Source organism: Sebastes umbrosus, chromosome 11 (genome assembly GCF_015220745.1).
Source record: "Sebastes umbrosus isolate fSebUmb1 chromosome 11, fSebUmb1.pri, whole genome shotgun sequence".
NCBI lineage: Eukaryota > Metazoa > Chordata > Actinopteri > Perciformes > Sebastidae > Sebastes > Sebastes umbrosus.
The window spans coordinates 7,661,659-7,683,670 of NC_051279.1; the positions used below are offsets into that span (position 1 = coordinate 7,661,659).

Here is a 22,012-nt window from a genome sequence, read left to right on the forward strand (position 1 = left end):
GTCTCTAAATGTAAATGTAAGTGTTTTAGAAGAAGAAGAATAAAAAACATAACGAGAGAGAGACAGGAGGACTGTGCAACAAGTGCAACATTTGCGTCTCCAGCAGAAGCAGAGACGAAGTAAATATCCTTCTAAAATGCCCCACATTTGAACAAATTAGAAATAACTTATTTTCCAAATCTACCTGGTCTTCAATACCTCCTTCAAACTGTCGGTTTGGTGGTGATACTGATGTGGCACATCTGGCAGGAGAATATAGAAATTTATTGCCAGAAGGAAAGGCAATGTTTTCACATAGCTACACACTTTGTTTCTTCTTAAATTTTAGATACACAGAGGTCTCCTTCTTTCTTTCTTTGTCTGAGTATTTATCACTGTATTTAGAAATTAGTGTAGCCAAAAGTGCATGGACACTGGTGTCCTCTTTGGTGTGGGGCTGTTTTTTCCTGGTTTGGGCCAGTTAGTTCCAAAGAAGAAAGATCTTAATGCTCCAACATACAATGACATTTTAGACAGTGTTCCTCCAACTTTGTGTGACAATGTCTCGGTGCACAAAACCAGCTCCATAAAGAAATGGTTTTCCCAATTTTACGTGGAAAAACTTGACTGGTCTGCACAGAGCCCTGACCTCAACCCCATCCAACACCTTTGGGATGAACTGGACCTGATCACCAACATCAGTGGATGGGTGCAAATCCCTGCAAACAGATCCAACATTTGGTGGAAAGACTGAAACCAGAAGCAGCAGATTAATGTCCATGGTTTTGCAATGCAATGTTCAACTATCACATATGGGAGTGTTGTTCAAGTGTCCACATAATTTTGGCCATGTAGTCCACTCTGTTTATTTTTTGGCTCCATCAAAATGTGACGCAAACAAAGTTTTGTTGAACTGAATATTCATGCGCTATTCTCAGTGCAATACAAACCAGTCCTTGTGGTTGTCAATGACCCATTTGGGGCTCTTGAAGGGGTCAAAGGTTCCCAAACTGGGGTGTGGGGGAACCTCTGGGGGACACTAATCAGACCCTGACAAGGACACAAAGTCAGTCAAGAAAAAGTCAACTGAAGAATCACTTCCTCAAATTCCTCCAATACAAATCTATAACCAAAACCAAACATGTCTCAGGTTTCCTTTGAATGAAATCACCATTAAATGAATGTCGCAGGTTTGTTCAAACAGAGAAAACGTTTCCTTCTTCTCAAACTCAACACGCTCCTCCACCATATAAACTCCTCTACATTTTAGCATTATGTTCCCATAAATCTGCAGTCTGGAGTCGACATTAAAGCCTTATGTGACAGATGAGGCGGGTTGCATGACAGTATCTGTGTGTGTGTGTGTGTGCGTCTAGCCTCTTTAAAGTGAAGCTCGTCAGAAGCTCAGACGGGGAGGAAAAGCGAGTCTTCAAAGAAATAATTAGGACCCACCCAGCAGCTTTTAACTGAGTGTCAGCCGCCGCTCGATCTGTGCTGCTGCATGCTGGAGACACACACCAGCCAGGCAGACCCAGGTGTGTGTGTGTGTGTGTGTCACAAAGACAGTGAGGAAGACAGTCACAAGGGAAACATGTCAGAGAGAGAGTGTGTGTTAGTGTCGTAGAGAGAAAGTTTGAGTGTTGACGACTAGAGTGTGTTTCTTTTTAAAAAGCAAGTTTGTCAAAAATGGAGAAGGAGTTTGTGTTTCAAAGAGAGAGAGAGAGAGCATCAAAGAGTGTGATTCAAAGAGCAAGTGTGTGTGTGTGTGTGTGTGTGTGTGTGTGTGTGTGTGTGTGTGTGTGAGTGTGTGTGTGTCAGAAAGAAAAAAACAAAGTGTGAGTAGAAGAGACCATCAAAATGTGTCTGTCAGAGGTAAAGAGCGTCTCAGAGTGTGTGCGAGGTTGGATTTCTGGTAATATTAACCACTAGATGGCAACAGAGAGAGGGAGGGGGTGACCTGGTCTGACCGCGCGCGCACACACATACACATACACACACAAACACATGCACTAACACACACACACACACACACACACACACACACACACACACACACACACACACTTCAGAGGAGATGACAGGGAGTGAGCAGAGAGTCTGCGGTGTGTCCAGGACACTGCAGGAGTCAGTGTGTGAGCTGCAGGTTTAAGGGACTATGTGGGTTTTTAGAAGTTAGTTCAATCTCGATAAACAATTTACAGACAAACATCGTCAAATTAAAATAAATTAAATGAAATTTCTGACTTTCAACTCAAAGAGCAAGATTGGTAATTGGGGGGTTCATTTAAAGTAAAGTGTGCTGCTTCGCCCCTCTTGGTTAAATTATGAATTTGAAATGTTTTGGCGATGGAAGCAGACATCACCACAGTAAAGACTTTTTTGCTCCAGTATTTCAGTAAATTTCAATACAATGCAGGAAGGAACTCCCAAGAAGTTCTGTGGGGACTCAAACAATGTACGGATTAAATAAATGTCTTGAATGCAAAGACAGTCCACAGGAAGACTCTCCGTTTGGACAAGATACTGAGCTCCTTTCTGACGCACGTGTTTATACGCAAAACTGGATGACAGCCTTTACTCGCTAGAGGTTCATTTCCTGATAAAAGATTTGAATTTGTCTGACAAAAGCAGTGTAAGTAAAACAGAGGGTAACTCCCAGAGACACCAAGGTGAACACATTGATATAACATATAAGACAACAGATCGCCCCCGGAGCAGAAAAAGAAGGATACTACAGTATCTAGTCTCTAAATAGCCTGGAGGAACAAGAAGGAGAAGATTACAACCAATCCGACCAACTGAATCTCAACTGCGGTGATACATCATGGGTGATGGAGGGGAATTTCAAGCTAAGATGTGCAATGGAGAATTATATATACACTTTAAGCATTTTGTTGAGCAACATCCAATCAACAAGCTTCATTTAGGCTCAAAAGATTAAAAGTTCAGCACCAGGATTTTAGTGATTTAGCAATTCGACTGTAACCACTCAGATGATACCAGAGTGAAATAGAATAAGAGCAAAGGAAGAAATCTGAATTATTTCTTTCCACAGTCCACCTGGTTTAAAAACTGGGGTCCGAAGACCTCAACGCATCACTGAAATGGCCCCAGACAGTTTAATCTAACAGTGTTTTCCTCCCGCAGAAAAGATCCTTAATGTTTCTAGAATGACTAATGTACTCATAGACCCCATATCCTCAACACATAAACCACAAAAGAGCAAATGTCAAGCAGCTAAGAAGAGAAAACAAATGGTTTGTTTCAAAGGAAGATGTTTGTCTGTAGGAAGTGGATTTGAAACAAGGAGGAAAAGGTGAAACTGGGTGAAGAGATTTCCTCTTTGTGATGGATGGAGCTGCTGCAGGTCTGACCTGGAGTGATCAGTGTCCTCAGATGTTCGTCTGAGCGTCCTCCTGCCTTCAGACTGGCTGCAGACGGGAGGCTGGATCCCCGGCGGCCCTGAGGTTAAAGCCCCCTGCAGCCGGCAGGTCTGGCTCTGAGAGGCTATGAGGGGGGAGGAGAGGGGAGAGGTTAGACCCAGCTGTCTGAGTCAGGCCACACCAACACTAATAGCCCGTTTCCACCGCAAGAACCTTTCCAGGAACCCAGGATTCTTTTTTAGAAATTGAGGAACCTTGTTTCAATTGGAGGAACCGGCATTTAATTTCAGTACCTTTGCAATAGTTCCTGCAACCCAAAAAAGTCCTCGTTCTCAGGGGAGCACTTTCTGATGGCCTGTGCAGAGCTTGCAGGGCTGAACGTTGTAGTCAAACACTAAAGGCCTTTGCACAACAAGTCTGTATTTTTCATCCGAAATTGTCGCATGTTTAAAAATAAATATGACCTCCCGTTGTGTGAATCATATTTACACATCAACTCAATTTTCTGTGTTTTTTTGCATTCGTCAAAAACCAAAAGATTTGTGATTTTTTGACCACTCAGAGCCACCATACATGCAAACGTCATCATCCAAAATAGCATCTGATAAACATCCACTTCGTCTCCCAGCACAAAGCACTTTACGATAAAGAAATAAAAGAATGGACAGATGCAGAATTTAAAGATAGATTGTTGCAGGTGATTAGAAAAGAGCTTGGAATCGGGGATGGACACAAAACAAAGGATGTAGGAAAGATTAGACGATAGTGATTGTGCTCTAAGCAGCTAAATGATAGCTTCTTGCTATTGTCATTCATTCATTAGCCCCATTTGGGACTAGCACTATCCATTGTACCCACGTAATTAATTCAGTTTTGTCTCATATTGCGAGTTTTCGCATCAAAGAGAATAATAAAACGCATCTCAATGATTAACGTCTTTGTTCCCTCATGGCTGGGTTGCACAGCTCTGGATTGCCGGTTACGTGATTGGCCACCGCAGCGTCGGGTTGCGTTTCTCCAAAAGTTGACTCAGTACAAAGTAGTGCAAAAACTAACATGGCTAATTCTTCCTGCCTGTCGACCGCCGTGTTTGTTTACACCAAAGTCATTTTTGATCGCGAGATTTCCATATTTTTTAGTCGGGACTCTTGTTGTTCATGAATGGAATCTGTGGTGTGCTGTTTTGGCCAAATCATTGCTCACCACACACTATAGGAACAAAACTATTACATTTATCATAACATGTCTTCATGTGTGGGGTCTCTCACATTTTCAACGTCTGTTAAGATTTGAAAAAATCTTTTAGTGTGGGCCAGCCTTAAGAGGCAGGAAATATGGTCCAAATCTGATTATATTATTACATTGTTTTCTGATATTGATAGCACAATATGTGCGCAAAATGGTGTATAAAAATAATATAAAAATATAACTGTGTTCCACTTCAGCTAAAACGGTTCAACAAAAACTTTAATGATACATTTTGTTAATTTTGCTCAAAGTTATAAACAAAAAAAGCAGAATTGTGTAAAACGATTACACAACATTATAATATATTCACAATACCATGCTACTAAACCAGCGGCACAAAGGGTGGAACTACAAAATAAAAACACTAATTGTGACATGTAATTGTATAAATGTATTTTACATCCTTGTAAGGACATAAACCGCAGATATTTTAGAGGTTTATGGAGCTTTTTATGAACAATTTGTGTACTTTTCCCCAACAAATGAACACCCTGGAAACCAGCGAGTAAAACATTGAGGGTTTGGTGCTGTGTATATTTCAGGATGTAAAGAGGTGAAGTGTTTTCCATGTCTCTGTTTTGTTAGAGAACAGCAGAACTAGTGTGGGAGGTCTGGGATCTATCATGCCCCATAGTCTCCTGGTTTTACAAGCTTCTCACAGGGAAGTTGGGCTGCGAGTTAATCTCTTGGCGTGTATCGCTGTTGTCGGACACATATCTGCAGAAAGTTTAATTTTCAGAAAGGAATGCTTTTCGTGCAGGTTTCAAGGGCCCACAGGTCATGAAACTCACTCAGCACATAATTGACTTTGTAAACCTCAGCGAAAGAGAAAAACAGAGGGTATTTTATCCCTCCATGATTACAGCAGAGTTCAGTTTTCAGCTCCTTACCTGCTGCTCTGGACCAGAACCTGAGCACTCACACACACCAGACATCCTCCTCCTGCAGGCAGAAACACAGCAGACATGTTCAGTGTGGCTGTTTTTAAAGGTCAAAGAGAAAAGATGTGTTTCAACTCACCTGCTTCAATGTGGACTCAACACTGTAGTATGTACAATATCAGTCAAGTGAAATGATTTCTATGACTTTGCAGGGTATGGGAGACCATGCATGGGGGTCCTCTGCACCTCTATTGGTAGAGGTGTTTCTGACCTGCATACAGGTCTTTTAGTCTTTCCTGAACTGTAACCACACTGTAGTTGCCATGAGCAGATAATCCAAAGAGCATTCAATTGTAAAGCAAATTTTTAAGTGAATTTTTGAAATATCGCAAAAAAGGAAATGTTTCCATCGACTGGTTTGGAGCAAATAACCTGGGGTAGTTTCGTCAGAAGCTGGCGCTATGGCTACGCTTGACCGTAATCTGCCAGTAAGCAGAGTAGAAGAAGAAGTAGAGGTTGCAAACTGGAAACAAAACAAGTCGTCTTGGCCGATCTACGAGAGAACTAGAATTACCACTTTGTGGTTGTGTGCCTCTGTCAACCAGTCAAGTTACAGTTTACATCCATGTCTGTCCAAAATATCATCAATTCATCATTTTATCCTGTCAGACATTTGTGTGAAATTGTTATAATTAGCAGATGAACTCTTGAGTTATGGCCAAAATCAGTTCATCCTTGAGTCCTTCTTGACAAGAAGAAGAAATTTGCTCAAAGCATTCCTGAGATAACGCTTTCACGAGAATGGGACGAACATAAGGTCACAGTAACCTTGACCTTTGACCACCAAAATCTGATCACTTCATTTTTGATTCCAAGTGAACTTTTCAGCAAATTTGAAGAAATTCCCTGAGATATCACCAGAATGGACCGGACAGACGAATGGACAACCTGAAAACAAAACGCCTCCGGCCATGGCTGCCGCCAGCTCAGAGGCATAAAAATGGGAGAGGTCTTAAGGAATTTGTTTCAATTGGGTAATTTTTAATTGTTCTTTTATGTCAGCTGGTATTGGCCATGTTTCATGTTGTCCAGAGACAAAGACAATATAAATATACAGGAAGACGCAGACAGCAGAAACAGCTGATCAGACATGTGAGTTAAATGCTCACTACCTCAGAATTTAATTGGCAAAGGCGTTTCCATAATCCATTTAGCACATCAACTCTTTCTCAACAAAGGCAAAACCACCTCAAACGAGCATAACAACTTTGTGGTTTTATCCAATTTTGCCATTTCCATACAGCTTTTCAAATGCGATACTTCAAAACGTACATACAAATATGTGAAAGGAAACACGGCTATTTTCTCTGAACATGATCCAGGGTTTTTAAGAATGGTCCAATATTGACGTTGTTGGGTTGTAATGAGCATTCTCAACACATTTGTGTGTATTTTTTTTATACCATTAATCTGTTTGGTGGATATTTTATTGTCTGACACCAACATGGTGGTTACAGAACTGTATAAAGGCCAACAGAAAATATGATCTAGTCGTGTTATTCTGGGAATTATATGGTATTTTACTTTCTATAATGAACTCACAACAATGGCACAGCCTTCAGAGCGATTTGGGTTCAGTATCTTGCCCAAGGACACTTCGACATGTGGACTGGAGGGGGTGGGGATCAAACTGTTGATCTTCTGATTAGTGTACAACACGCTCTTCCTCCTGACCCACAACCAGAATACAACAGAAACAGAAGGTATGAATATGAATGTTATCGGTAGAGGAGAAAATATGATCTAAATGTGTTTTCTATATTTCCACATAGAAGAGAGAAACATGATGTAGCTGCGTTACCAAGGAAACAAAATATAATTTCTGGTAATTTTCCCCTGGGATCAAAACATGGGATCAGTATTGTTCACACAAAAAAGAAATCCGAGCCACTTAAGTTCCCCGTGGCGGAGGTGAAGCACTGCTGACGCTTCAAATCCGCAGCGAGAGTAAAATGATGCGGCAATTATCTAATCCAGTTTGTTTACGCCTTAAACCCCGGGAGACAGAAATAAGCTCCGAAATAAAACCCACACTGAGCCGGCTGCTCCTCAACGTCTAAATCCGAAACTCCACTTTTATTACACTCTGTTCAAACTGCTGCGGCCCGGTTACACTTTGATTGTTCAAGCATTGTTGTCTGATGTTTTTACCAGTTGGGTGTGTGCAGCCATGTTTGGTGGTTCCTCACATCAGAGCTGGTTTACGGGGCCGAGGCGAGAATGAGGGAAGAAGTTACTGAAGAGGGAAAAAACTAAATCTGGGAAAGTGATTAAAGTCACAAATACAAACCAAAGGAGAAAGAAAGATTGATGAGGAAGAAAAGTATAAGAGGGAAGAGAAGAAAAAAGGCTGGTGAAGAACTAATGTGGGAGAAAAAAGAAACAGGAAGATGGAAGAGAAATGACCCCGGATGTCCACTGGATGTGGCTGCGTCGCGCCTCCGTTGCGGCTTAAATGTCCACTGGCAGACAGACTTTAAGAGCAGAACATTTTCAAGCAGTCTGTACTTTAGCAGACTTATTTCATATTTTCTAAGATATGTTTTGCTTCCATTATTTTTTGTGTTTTATAAGCATATTATACAAACTTTATTTCATCAGGTGATCTCATCGAGATCAAGATCGACCTGAGAACAGCAGAAGAAGCAGGTACAAAGAGAAAAACACTCAACAAACACACACAAGTACATACAAAAAACAATCAGACATCTCTAAAAAGTCAACGTGATCTCATCCCTATGTGTCATATTTCGTCGTTTGGGTGGAGGCCGTGACGCCAGGGGCAGCCTTTTGCGTAGTGTCTTGACACATAAGGTTCGCGAGCGGTTAACGCTCGTTTCTGGGATTTACGACTCATTCCTGGAGCACTCTACTACTTGAACACTGTGTTTTAGCAAAGGGAGAACCACGCTTGGCGTCCAAAAACGGTGGTTGTGTAACACACAAAGTGTCTGTTTAACAAATCAGAGATGTTTATTATTCTAAACAAATATTCAAAACAAAATTCCAACACGGCCAACAGTTTGTGGCGCTTGGAAGAATAGTTTTTTTTATTTCATAATTGGAAATACGGCCAAATAAATTACAGTTGGAACAGATACGTTTCTCTGGTGGACAAAGGGGGTAAAGTTCTTGAAAAAAAAGGTTCCACACTTCCAGGAAGGAAAAGTTCCCGTGGGTGGGGAAGGGTGGAGTATTAAAATAGGAAAGAAAACAACAAAGTGAGGCTGATAATTTAGTGAGTGTTGATAGATGGAGGGATGAAGTGATCGGAGGAGAGAGATCGAGAAAGAGTTACTGAAAAAGGAATGAGGGAATGGAGATTTGAAGTGAATTAAGGTAGTTAAAAAAAACAAAAATGGAGTGAGTGATGGAGACAGAAAACAGAAAGAGAAAATATTTAAACGTTTTGAAAAGAGACAGGAAAGAGTAGAGTAGGAAAGTGACCAAAAAAGATGGAGAGAATATAGGTGACTTTTCTTGTGAGAGGCGTCAACAGAAAGATGGGGGACAAGTGAAAAGCGTGATTGATGTGGAATTCAAAAATAATGAGGAGGAGGGAAAGATAACACAGAGGGGGATTAATAGACATAGACAGAAGCATAATGGGGAGGACGATAAAAACAGAGCTGAGAGTGAAATGAAAATATCTGAGTGATGGAGAAAGAGAAACAGAGAAATTGAGAGTGTTTTTGCGGGTTGTAACTTTATCTGCAGCGTATACACACTGGGAGCTGCTGCCAGATTAAACAGCACCGTTACCCAATCTGCAGCTGACCTCGCCTCCACCGCCCAAAAGAAAAAACAAAAATTGTCGCTTCAAACGCCGTCAGACTGAGTCCTGTTCATCAACTTGACAAGTGTTTGGTTTATTTCTACACTTTGTCCGCAACTTTCCAAGGAGAAATGTAAGAATCGTGATGTGTTCGAGAGACGATGGAAAGTCGGAAACTCCGAAATATGCCACAATATGCAATGTCAAGCCAACACGATGACATAAGGGCAAAACACATTGTATGATGTACTTCAAAACACTCCTGTCCATTGTTTTCTATGCAAGCTCGTATATCGGCCACTTTTTGGTACGCGTATACGACTCTGCCTTATTTCCCATCATCAACTCAACAAGTTTTATCACATTAGCTCCCCGAATCAGCACATATCGTCTATTGTAACTTGACTACCACTTCTGTCTATATGTGTTGGCCTTTGGGCTTCATCCAGTATGTTTACAATTCTCTAAACTCACTTCAGTTTAAAAGACTTTATCACAACTTGGGCCTTATTTTTTGGAATTGGTAACACTTTATATTAACCATCATTTATAAATGGTAAATTGATAATTAATTAAACTTAGTTAAGAGTTATTTTACTGTTAACAAACAATGAAACGATTGGATGCTTTACATTAACTGTCTCTGGTGCCACTCTGTTGTGTTGTGATTTGTCAGTAGGTCCAAGTTGCATCAGGTCTGTAAACTGTGATGGATGTTAAAAACAGACAGTTTGGGTCATAATTTTACTGTTCTAACTGTAACCCGAGGGTTTTGTTTACAGCCCGTCTGATCGCAACGCTGCCGTGTTCCCAGATCTCAGTGATTAACTTGGTGAGTACAAAGTTAATAAGATTCAGTTTGAAATAAACAAGAATTATACTTTATATTTCAGTGTCACATGACTGAATTTATCAAAACACCTGGGTGGTAATTGGCTAAACATAAATATATTTAAGGTGTTAAGCTGCACTTTCATGTACTCTATGCTCGCTATCTTTGTGAACTAAAGCATTATTACAATTATGATTTACTTACATCTTCAGTGCAGAAGGAAGACGACCCAGCGCCGAACTCTGAGGGAAAAATTACTGTTCAAAGTTAGTTTATATCAAGAAATGTTCAATCTGGAAGGAGCTTAAACTGGCAGATAACGTCTTCATGTAAAAAAAACAAAAAAAACAACAGGTTATTTGTCCTGTAACTGAATAATAATGACATTACATTACATTACTCTACCTGATCATTCACATCCAGACAAGCAGAATAAATGCAGGGAAACACATTATTTTTCAAAATAACTGTTACAATAAACAAAATGGCAATAAAGCACTAATTGAAGGCTTTGATTACTTACAGTCGATCACTTTTATTACTAAATATTTCATAAATAAGGTTGATTTCATTCTCAGACTCCTTGGTTGGGGATCTTCTGCAAGTTGCACGTTAATGACGTGCAGAACATCTCCTCTTGGAATGAATTGTGGCTATAAAAGCAGACTCACAACAGGAGCCTGGTACATCTGAACAGCTAATACAACAGTGCAAAACCTACTTTATATTACAAACATTCAAGGTATTCTGAAACGATAACATGTTGTATCTTGTGTCCAATGGGAACCTCTGTCACATCACAGACTAACCTCCTTGGCAAGTATGAGCTGACGCTTGTCAAGTTTTTTATCATTCATTTCTACAATGAAAAAGAAAAACACTTTTTAAGCTTGTAATTCAATATCTCCAACATCAACAGGGTCCAGTATAAAACCGAGGACGCACGTGAGAATTTGTCGTAATTTTGTCCGGTCTTAAACAGCAGGAAAAAACAGGAAGAAAACTCCTCGCTTTTTGTGTTTCTTATATCATGGAAGGGGCGCAGACAGATTCACATCCCCAACTGTTTTACTTTAAAGCTCCTGAATCACTTTCAAGTTTACTGATCAAGAACATTCTGTATATAAACTAAGCTGTAAAGTCAGTAACACACATCTGAAAACTTGTAAAAACTCTATGATGTTACTCAGTTACACATTCTTTACCTTTTTATTAAATCAATATTCTTTATACCATTTCTTTGGGTGGTTCCCCGAAAGTACAAAACATTTTTTTCTCACTTCCCTCTACTGGTATCAAAACCATGCAGTTTTAGTTTGACCTTTTTAAATGCAATGTTTCAGAGCTGTGAACACCACACATCAAAATGTAATTCACCTGAATTGTATTGGAGAGGAGGCAGAAATGTCAGTGATGGATCTCTCAAAACAAAGGCTGGGTTTTGTTTTCCTGAGTTTCAATACCAATATCAAAATTACTTTTTTTCTCAATATAATTCTTTGAAGAAACTCTTTCTCAAATTTTAAATGTTGTCTTAATACTGTCAGCCATAAAAGGACTTTATCTAAATAAAACAGTGTAGAATTGGATTTTTTAGGTTTTTATATCATTCCTTTTATATCATTCTGTAGCTTCACAGTGGTGTCCCTTATGTATTCAAATCCCAACATTCAAATTTTGGTCAAAGTACGCATGTTTTAGTGTCAAAATGCTATTTTCCCAAGCCTTTCTAAAAATGTTTTCCCAGGTGACCTGACGTTTTTGTGAATGCCGTCTGGTCTGGTGGCTTTGAAGACCGTCAGTTCCCCGTCGGAAAGGGCTGTCTGATGGCGAGGTAAAGCAGGGAAAATATTCTAGCCTACACTTAAATTGATATTGATTTTTTTAGTTGGATAAAATATGATTTTTTGCTGCTCCCATCCACAGCCGCTTTACCTCCGACATGAACTAAAGCCATTATATCGCGGTCTTCAAGACCAGACGAGACTCCATTCACAAAACAGTCATTTTACCTCAGACATTTGATGCCAACTTTCGGAACTTGACAGTTTTCAGTAACTGATACTCTACTCAGAACGTGCACAAATCAACAACACTATCTACAACAACTATCTATCTTTCTGTTCTCATACACCATTCGTAGCTATACCTACGAAAAGCAATGCACTGTAATTCGTGTATGTCCCAAAAAAATAATTTGTATGCAATCCATATAATTGTGAACCAGGAACAAACTCTGAGTAAGGAGGAGGTCGAGGTGGAAAAAAACAGACTTTCGCCCAGGAGACTGACGTTCATACCCTGTGTGAAACCAGAAGTCAATGTTGACTTATTTGTCACATAACTTCTGTTTTTAAAGTAACACACTTACACAATCTTTTCCTAAACCTAACCAAGTAGTTTGCTGTGAAGACAGAAGTTTATTTTGAAAATGCTATACATGTAACGAGCCAAAATTGAAACCTGTTGCTGGACATTCGTAGGAAAAAACCCGTAAAATGAGGAATAACTTTTCGTAACATATCATACCAACCGTTGTATGAGGATGCTTTGATCTGCATGACTAGATACCACTAAAAGTAGGAACATATGTTTCTTTGTTGTAATTTGAGTGAGCTGATGTTGTGCAGTTTATTTTAAAACCTATTTTTATTTTGTATTTATTTTTTATTCTGAAAGACCGTTCTTCCTCTGACACTAGTAATGGTCATCTTACGATACCATATCAAACCGTATCGTATGGAGCTGGTTGAATGTGCTCCTGATGTTACAGATGACACAAGTGTCTTGGAGTGTATTAAATATCCAGCCTCCTCTCCATGATGTTCTTGAAGATGAGCAGAACAAACCTCGGGTGTGCAGGCTCTACCCTCCTGATTGCCACCCTGCTTTTTCCAGAAAACGCCCTGTTGGTTTCCACCATACAAAAACAGTCTCGGGTTCGACCCCACAGCACCAAGTATGTGTCCATCGGCAGCCGCGTGTCCTTGAGTGTCCCAGATTTAAAAAGCAAAACTGACTGGAAGAGGCCAGAGGGGGTAGTGGTGGCTATAGGATGTGGCCTTGATTTACCCGGAAGCAGCGGGGCTGCAGGACGTCGGCAGGCGATTTATTCTTAGCGGCGAGGCGGGGGAGGCTCTGGCGGGGCCCGGTGCCACGCGAGGCGGGCGAGAGCCGGGGCGGGTCTGACGTCACATCCAGAAGTGTGCGTGGGCGAGGGGGGTGGTTTGGGGCCTGACTGGGATTAGGGAGGCGCAGGGCTGTGGGTTCAACTGCTGCTGAGGCTAGACGAAGAAGACGAGGAGGAGGAGGAAGGAGAGAGTCAGCGAAATGTCTAAGGAGAGGAGGAGGAGGAGATCGCCTTCATCCTCGCTCTCCCCGGGCTCAGACCTCACCACAGTTGCCCAGCTCGCACACACCGAAACTAGTGGATGTGGTTCAAAAGCCCAGAGACACAGAAAGTGTGTGTGTCAGTGTGTGTGTTTGTGTGTTTGTGTGTGTGTGTGTGTGTTACTGGACAACGTAAATATGCGTCTGACAGGAAATTGCTTTGCTACTGACATATGTGGCCTTGACTGAGTATATTTACATGTAAATATATATTAAGACTGCATATGTGTGTGTCAAGTTATGTAACTTTGTACTGTATATGTTTACATGGACACTGTATATACATATATGTTTATGATGTTTAGACATGTATCTTGTGTTTATGTACGTGTCTGTATGCATATCATGTGAGCCTACTGCACTGCTCCTGTCAGCCCTCTCCAGCGTCTGGCTCCTTCTTCTTCTCTTTCACTTTTACAGATGACTTCCTGGGCACTTTCTTGTCCCCTAACTCCTTGCCGACCTCCTTCCCTTCCTTGTCTTTGTCCTTCTCCTTCTTCTCCTTCGATGGCTCCTTCTTCTCCTTGGAGGAGGACGATTCCTTCTTGGACTCCTTCTTCGCCGCCTCCTCCTTGGGCTCTTTGCTTGAATCCTTCTTGGACTCCTTCTTCTCCTTGGATGACTCCTTCTTCTCCTTTTTCGCCTCCTTGACGGGCTCCTCTGCGCCTCCCACTTCTTCTTTCACGCTGGCCTCTAATGACTCCCTGGACACCTCCTTCGTCTCTTTGGAGTCTTTATCTGAAGGACAAAAGAGAACGAAGACATCGTTAATACACACACCTCTACGTACGACTAAATGTCTCAATCCTTCCATTTCAGTGACAAAATGATGCATTACATCCATGGTACGTTGTGGACACATTAGTGTGTTTAAATGGAGCAAAAGTCAGAATTTAGTTGAGTGTCGTACATCACATATTTTCTGTGTCTGTTTTCAGACAACTGAACAAACATAAAATAGTGATTCGGTCGCTTCTGCATTGGGATGTCAAATCAGATCAAATCACTGTTTCATGGTCAGATATTCCCTTGACAAATTCAACAGAGATACAGATTCAGGCACTCAACATGAGGACTCACAGAGCACAGAGAGCTCTGCAGATGGACATCATAGTTTTCAAAAAGCTTTTCTTTGTTCAGAGTCAGATTCTTTATTTATCCCAGAAGAGCAATTCAGTTTTATAATACAGTTTTTAAAATCTAGCCAGACCATACACAATGAAATAAATGAATAAATAAATCAGTACATGGGCAGAGATGCACACTGGCACCTCGTGTGGCCCCTTGCATACTGACTCACATGGGGACCAGGCGAAGAATCAAAATTCACATATTAAAGCAGCAGCGGGTAGAATTGGAGCAAATATAATTTTAAAAAAAAGTTATTTTTTATAAAACGGTCACTATATCCTGACAGTAGTGCATGAGACAGGTAATCTGAAAAAAATGTGCCTCTGGTATCCTCCCGGTGCTCCGGAGCGGTGAAGTAATATCCGATCACAAGTGGTCACTGGAGACGCGTGTGGAGACGCAGTCTAATACCAGGCGTGAGCAGACGTATTTAAAGCTGTCCACTTGTGACCCGATCTCTCAGGGCGCATGTTAATGCCAGGTCTGAAGAGGGCCTCTGTCTCCCAAAGACAGACTGCGCTGACAGGGGTCGTGATCAAAGTGTTAATGAGCCACATGTTGTTCTAACAAAGTACGACCTCCGATGGGGGTCGTCACATTGTAAGTCAGTTCATCAGGAGTGAGAATGAGGATTAACTGACGTTGGAGTAGTCAGCTGTGTTTTGTTCTTTAACACACTGATGCAAACACACTGCAGCCCTCACACTGGTCTTCAGCATCAAGACAAATTGAGCGACAACAGCACCTGTTGCATGACAAAGGACCCCTACTTAACCAAAGTACACCCCCCCCCCCCCATCCCTGTCAAACACACACACACTCTGCAGCCCCGCCTCCTCCAGATTGGACTGGCTGTCTGATAAGATGATAACGGGACCGTTGTCTGCCAACAATGAGACGCACTTCTTATCTCCATGAGAACTGAGAGGGTTTAGAGACTGGAGACTGCAGCCTGGTATCTCACCGAGTGTGTGTGTGTGTGTGGAGACTGTAGCTCTAAAAGTGTCTGCATGTCTATGTGTGTGGATGTATCTGTCTATGCATGTACGTGGAGACTACAGACTGCTCTGTAGAAGTGTGTGTGTGTTCACAGACTCCAGAGAGGAGCTCTAATCAGACGGCTCATCGTCTAGGGCTTTAAGAGAGAGAGACTCGGGACGGGTGTGTGTGTGTGTGTGGCAGGCAGACGGGTGCCATAAACGACAGTATGCAACTCACTGAAAAGGGCTGGCGATTTTGTCTTTAAAATTAAGTTTAGACATGTTTGACTCTAAATTGCCATAGGTGTGAATTTGAGTGTGAATGGTTGTCTGTCTCTATGTGTCAGCCCTGTGATAGTCTGGCAACCTGTCCAGGGTGTACCGCGCCTTCGCCCAATGTCAGCTGGGATCGGCTCCAGCCCCCCCGCGACCATGAATAGGATGAGCGGTTACAGATAATGAATGGATGAATGAAGGCTTTAGAATTTGATTTGAAAGTTTGATTCGTCAAGAGATCAAACTCACACCTGGAATTATTTTGGCATCTAAGATGAATCCATAACACTGCTTTTAGAGAGAATTATACACGTGGTCTGGGCTAAAAAACTAAAACATTTCATTAAAAACAAAATCAAAAAAAGAAGAAATTATTGAATTTGGTTACAATTCAGTATTTTTCTCAATAGTTTTCAAGTCAGCGTCAGTGTGTTCAAAGCTGCTTCAGAGTAATCTCGTGTTTCTTATTATGATTCACACAGGAGGGAAAGTGAAAACAAACACGGAGGATGATTATACATCAACTGATACAATGTACAAGTGAGGTGTGCCGCTATTTTAGGTTTTCACAGTTTAACAGACAGTTTAATAGATGCTAAGTGAGGAGGCTCATTAAATGAATTGGGTTTTTCTGCCTACAGGCACTTGTCTACCCGACCCAACCAGGGGCAAACAACTCCATATAACCACATAACCTCAAAACTATAACAGTAAATACAGGCAGCAGTAAATACAATATACAAACACCAACATTCACACTCTGTTTCCAGGACACATGAGCAGAAAGCACACTTTCATGCTGCTACACAACAAATGTATCCGCTCACGCAGAACAAGTGAGAACAAACCATTTAAATACTTAAATAAATGTAGGCGACCGCAGATTGTGTAAAAAGCAGCTGTGTAAAAAGTGCAAATTTACACATTGAAATGCAAACGGTCTCTCGGTGGCCTTAGAACTTTTACAGTCTGACATAAAAGAAATGCTGGCTGAGGGTGTGTCTGTATCTAAGCAGTAAAAAGAAAGAAAGCGCGTGTCCGTGTATAAAGCTGAAGATATGTCTGTGTCTTCATGTGTTTGGGTCTGTGAATCAGTACTCTTATATGTGTGTGTGTTAGTTAGTGACCATGTGATTGAGTGTGTGGGTTAATCCTGCAGCGACAGTCACTGTCTGGCCACCACTAAACACACACACACACACACACACACACACACTCCAAGCCCCAATCTCCGCACATCACTCCTCAGCAGCTGAGCCAACAGATACCATGAGACTGTGTGTGTTTGTGTGTGCTTAACTGATTGATTGACTTTATTTGATGATTCAAAATATACTATAACTCTGCACAGCAGGAGATACAATCAGACAGGACAAAAAAAATCAATAAAACTTAATGGTCCTACAACAAGAAAGAAATGACACCACTTTACATACAAAGGTGAAACAGCTACGGTTACGCGTTCCAATCTCTCACCATGATATAGCTGGAAAACTTTTCTATTTCAGTTTCACATGAGCCGCACCCATTAATGACTGTGATCTCTTCATGTATGTGTTAAATACATAGGCGCAGTTTGAACTTTAAGGTTGGGGGTTCACAAAAAAAAAATCTAGAGGAAATTCAACGTGTACAAGAGAGGCTTTATTTAAATAAAAAGTTATAATCAGGCACTGGCAGGTGCATTTTTATATCCCTAATCGCTAATATGCCCAATGAGTGATGGATTATTGTTACTTTTTGTGGTGCTGATTGGACAGCTCCTGTAAAATTGACTTTACATGCATCTATTAATTTGCCGTGATTCTTTGTTGTTGTCGTTATTGGAGTGGTGTTTATTGTCACAGTATTTGATCTATTTTTGTAATGTTGAAGGGCCGATTCTCCTTTTGGCTCTATGTCTCTCTCTCTCTCTTTTTTTTGACTTGTCCTTATTGACTCATTCTGGGTGGTGGTTGAATGACCTTCATTGTAATTTGTGCATCTTTTAATGTGTGTATTGTCGGTGCTTTTGTAGTCAGAGGTTGAGTTTCTTGGTTGCTTTTATCATCTAAGGCTACATCCACACTAATGTTTTTGTTTCAAAACGCATAACTTTTGCTGTGTTTATGCCTAGCGTCCACACTGAAGAAACGGACACCTTTGAAAACGATGACACAGACACCCATTCGATTGGGTCTTATCAGTCATGAAATGTCTTTCCCCGATACGTCACGCCCCATCACGGGAACCTTTTCTGGAAGAAAACCAACAACATCAGCCTCGACCACCAGTGGTTAATTTCACGTATGTGAATGGTCATGTGATATGAGTTTTCAGGCGTGGTAGTATGGACGGAGATTAATTCTCAAACGGCCCTAAAACGCTCATCTGGACGGAGATTTTTAATATAAGTGTGGATGAAGCCAGAGTGGTAGTTCTTACTAAGATGTTGATGAACAGGAAGTCATGGTGAATATGAGGTCTGATGGGAACGATACAGGACGTTCTCATGTAGGATCTGTGTAGCATAACACTCCTATAAAAACAGAATGACCAAATTTGTGAAAACTTTCCCTCCACTTGTATGTCAAGACCGTATTCCAGCTCCCAGAGAAGCTACCGTCCACTCCTAGATTTTCTTTTTTTACTCTCAGCAGGAGAGTGTGTGAGAGCCGGGTCCTCGGGGGAGCGGTAGCAAGGGGTCGATAAACATTGACGTTGTAAGACAAGATGGCAGCTTCCCTCCTGTATGGAAATCCAGTGGGGTCAGGTCACGTCTTGTCAGTCTGCTACTTCAACAAACTAACAAAGTGGAGGTCTGTAGACTAAACAGAGCAGAGGCCGGTGCTCCACGTTGCTCTGAGTGGCCGGGAACGAAGTGACGTTAAACCCTTTTCGCATGGGACCGGAGCTACCTGGAAACGTCTGGTGGTTTTTGTCAGGATTACCGCAGTCTGCAGCCATTTTAATCCCATGTGAATCTGCCACAGCCGTGTCTGGATGGGATCAGTTTGACAGGAAAACATGGGTAATGTAGTTCCTTACGTTGCACATCGTTGACTTCGGCGAACGATCCTTCAGGGAATAAATCTATTATAATATTGTTCCCCCAAATTACTCAGGAGGTGTTTCATTTTCAGGAACACGCTTTTCAGCGCAGAGAAAAAAAAAAGGCAAATCACCCCTCCGATGCCGAGGCTGAGGCTGCCTGCCTAATGACATGACTGCCCTTGTGTGGTTTGTTAGTTGGTCCTGTGAAACTGAGGTATTTGGTTGTACGTCTTTCCATGTTCATTTTAGAACATTTCAATTTGAGCAGAGATGGTTTATTAGTCTATTGTGGACTCTTCACCCCAACTCTATGATTATTTTCTTGTCATGGAATCAGTTTTTGTGTATATATATTACTCAGGTTTGGGTTTGTGGTTGCCAGTTCAATTCCCCTGGTAAACTGCGGATGGGAAAAGTGAACGCTCAGTGAACATCCAGCTGCTTCAGGGAAGCTTCTCGGCTACCCCAGCAGAGCTGTGGTTGTACTGGGCAGCTCCCAGTGTGCATGTGAGGCTGGAAAAAAAGCGTGGAGCTTGACAACATATTTTTTTTTCCCACCACAATATTCAATCTTGCAATACAATATCCACTTGTAGTGACTTATATTTAGGCATTCACAGCATTTGGTTAAAGGAATGCTTCACCCACAAAATGACCGTCTGTATGTCAATTACTCACCACGTGTTACCTTGAATTCTTGAAAAAAAACTTTGTTTTTCTCTCATGCCTCCATGGTGAACGGAGAAACCAAAAACAGAGAGAAGTCTTGGAGAATTGAAGTAAACTTTATATACTATGTAACTCGCTCTGAAGTTAGACTTCGGTCACTACACAACATGTGACAAACGTCACGTAGCAACTGTCACTACAAAATACTGCATCTTCATGCAGGTGTGTAATATTCACATCTCGGTGGCACAAAATGTGACACTGACACACTTTCTTCTGGTGGACAGGCGGGTATATTACATGCTTTACCGTGAGATTGGGCTGGTATTTATGCAGCTATTGCAGTATATAACATACAGCAGAATGTGTGTGCTTATTATTTGGCTACATGTATGATGTTTCCTTGACAGGTTTTCTAAATCAATCTTAGGACTAAACTCAACCTGCATCACTCTTTCTCACTGCTTCCAACATATCAAGGCTCTTCATCTTCCACTGGAGTTTAGAGGGCAACACTTGTTTGTTTCCTCGTGGTTCAAAAACAAAAACCACAGCAACAAAAGTCAGCGAGTGGATTAGATAAGGAGAGGGACGCTATCTGCGCTGTGTTCAAAGCCCACACGTTACGCCTGGATTCGCATGTTAGCGGCAGATCACGGCGCTGCATTCATCTGCAGGCAGCCGTAGTCAAAATAGAGGCGGCCGCACAGATAGCCCGCATCCCGACCAATCAACGTGCAGGAGAATACTCTCTGCAGAGTGTGTGTGTGTGTGTGTGAGAGAGAGAAACAGAATCTGCCAAGGACTGACTGATTGGATCTGTGGTGTAGTGTGTTTCTTTGAGTGTGTGTTTGTGAGTGTGTATGCCTACTGAGATCATGTGTGTGTTCATGCGGTCCAGACGAGGCGGTCGGACAGGACACAACAGTATTATGTGAAGTCTAAAAACAAAGCTGTGTGGTCGACAGCGTGGGAAATGACAGTGTGTGTGACGGAGAGAAGAACACACACACATAAACACACAACAGCAGCAAATTCAGTTCATGCCAATGGAATCAGTCAATAGATTCACTCGTTAAGGCGAAGTAAATCCACAATATAGTGCATCGAGTTCAACTTTATTGAACTTTTAACCATGAACTTGCGCAGTTGACCGATAGCAGGCTGTCTTGCTGACCTTTAAGGGGATTATCCAAAATGGAGGAAGCTATCGTAGCCTTTTTTGTGTCAAGTCAATTAGATTTGTAAAGCCCAATATCATAAATCCCAAATTTGCCTCAGGGGGCATTAGAGTCTGTAATAATAAGCATACGACACCCTCTGTCCTTTACAGTACGACCCCTCATCGGATGAGGAAAAACTTAAATGTGTCACAATCCACTTTTATTAAACTGCTCCAACTGCACAAAAGAGACAGAAGTCGATGGTATAAACACTGTATGCTTTTGAATAAGTTGTGTGAACTTATCGTCCCGTTAGCGACAGAGCTAAGTTTACAGGTTTGCTATCTGTCCGCATTAAACAGAAAATAGAGAGAATCTCTGAGAGCTATTGTGAGTGACGCTGCATTCAGACCAGATCAGGCGTTGCAGTGAATCGCTGCAGGGTTGTGCGGCGGTGTGGGAGAGTCACTTTAATGGCCCTTTAACTGCAACGATTAACGTCTTTTGTTCAGCATTTCTCTCAGTATCTGTAGAGAGCTTATTTTGATCTTTAACGTTGGATCGCTGTGCGTCTGGCCTCTCCGGTCGAGCTTTCGCTGCGGGAACGTAGGTTTCCACCTGGCGCCGCTGCAGTTTACAGATTGCCTCATTAACGTTATGGTTCCCTATCAGCACTGGGTTTGAATCCAAAATATTTCCAAATAGGCACTTTTGCTTTTCGCTTTGACACCAAATCCTCCGCCATCGTCTTGTCGCACTCCTTAGACTCGGTACGGAGCAGACACTTTCCCTTTCAGCGTATAATTGTAGCGTCTGTTGTCCGACTATGTATTGATAACAGGCTTAGTATTTTACAAATTAGAGTTTTTTTATTTGATGAACACGTGCTGATACACAAAAATGAACAAAATGGGTTTTATTTCTATAAAAAAAAGCAAAACAACGGTGAGGGCGGTGGGCAAGTAATGTAATTGATGTATGCCCGAACACCGTGTAACACTGATTACTGTGGTAAGCCTTAGCCTACCACCCACATGTGAAATAAAGTACTAATTCACAACCTTTGATGGCTGCTGGACGGCATTCTGGGAAATGTATTAAAAAACAAACTAAAGAAAGCAGAGATGATGGAGAAAAAGGTGGATTCAAAAAATAAATCACTGAACTATAAATCATCAAAACACTTTAAAAATGTATAATAGCTAACGATGC

General features: G+C 41.5%; 1 protein-coding gene across 2 annotated transcripts in view; it reads right to left on the bottom strand.

The window, feature by feature from the left end:
- Positions 1–13,672: 13,672 nt before the first annotated feature.
- Positions 13,673–22,012, bottom strand: part of bbs9 (Bardet-Biedl syndrome 9) — a 185,377-nt gene continuing 177,037 nt past the window's right edge. For both annotated transcript variants that reach the window (XM_037785187.1, XM_037785189.1), the window contains one exon: positions 13,673–14,286. In XM_037785187.1, the coding sequence (XP_037641115.1) occupies positions 13,919–14,286 (368 nt within the window). In that variant the 3' untranslated portion in view covers positions 13,673–13,918. The remainder of the gene's footprint in view (positions 14,287–22,012) is intronic.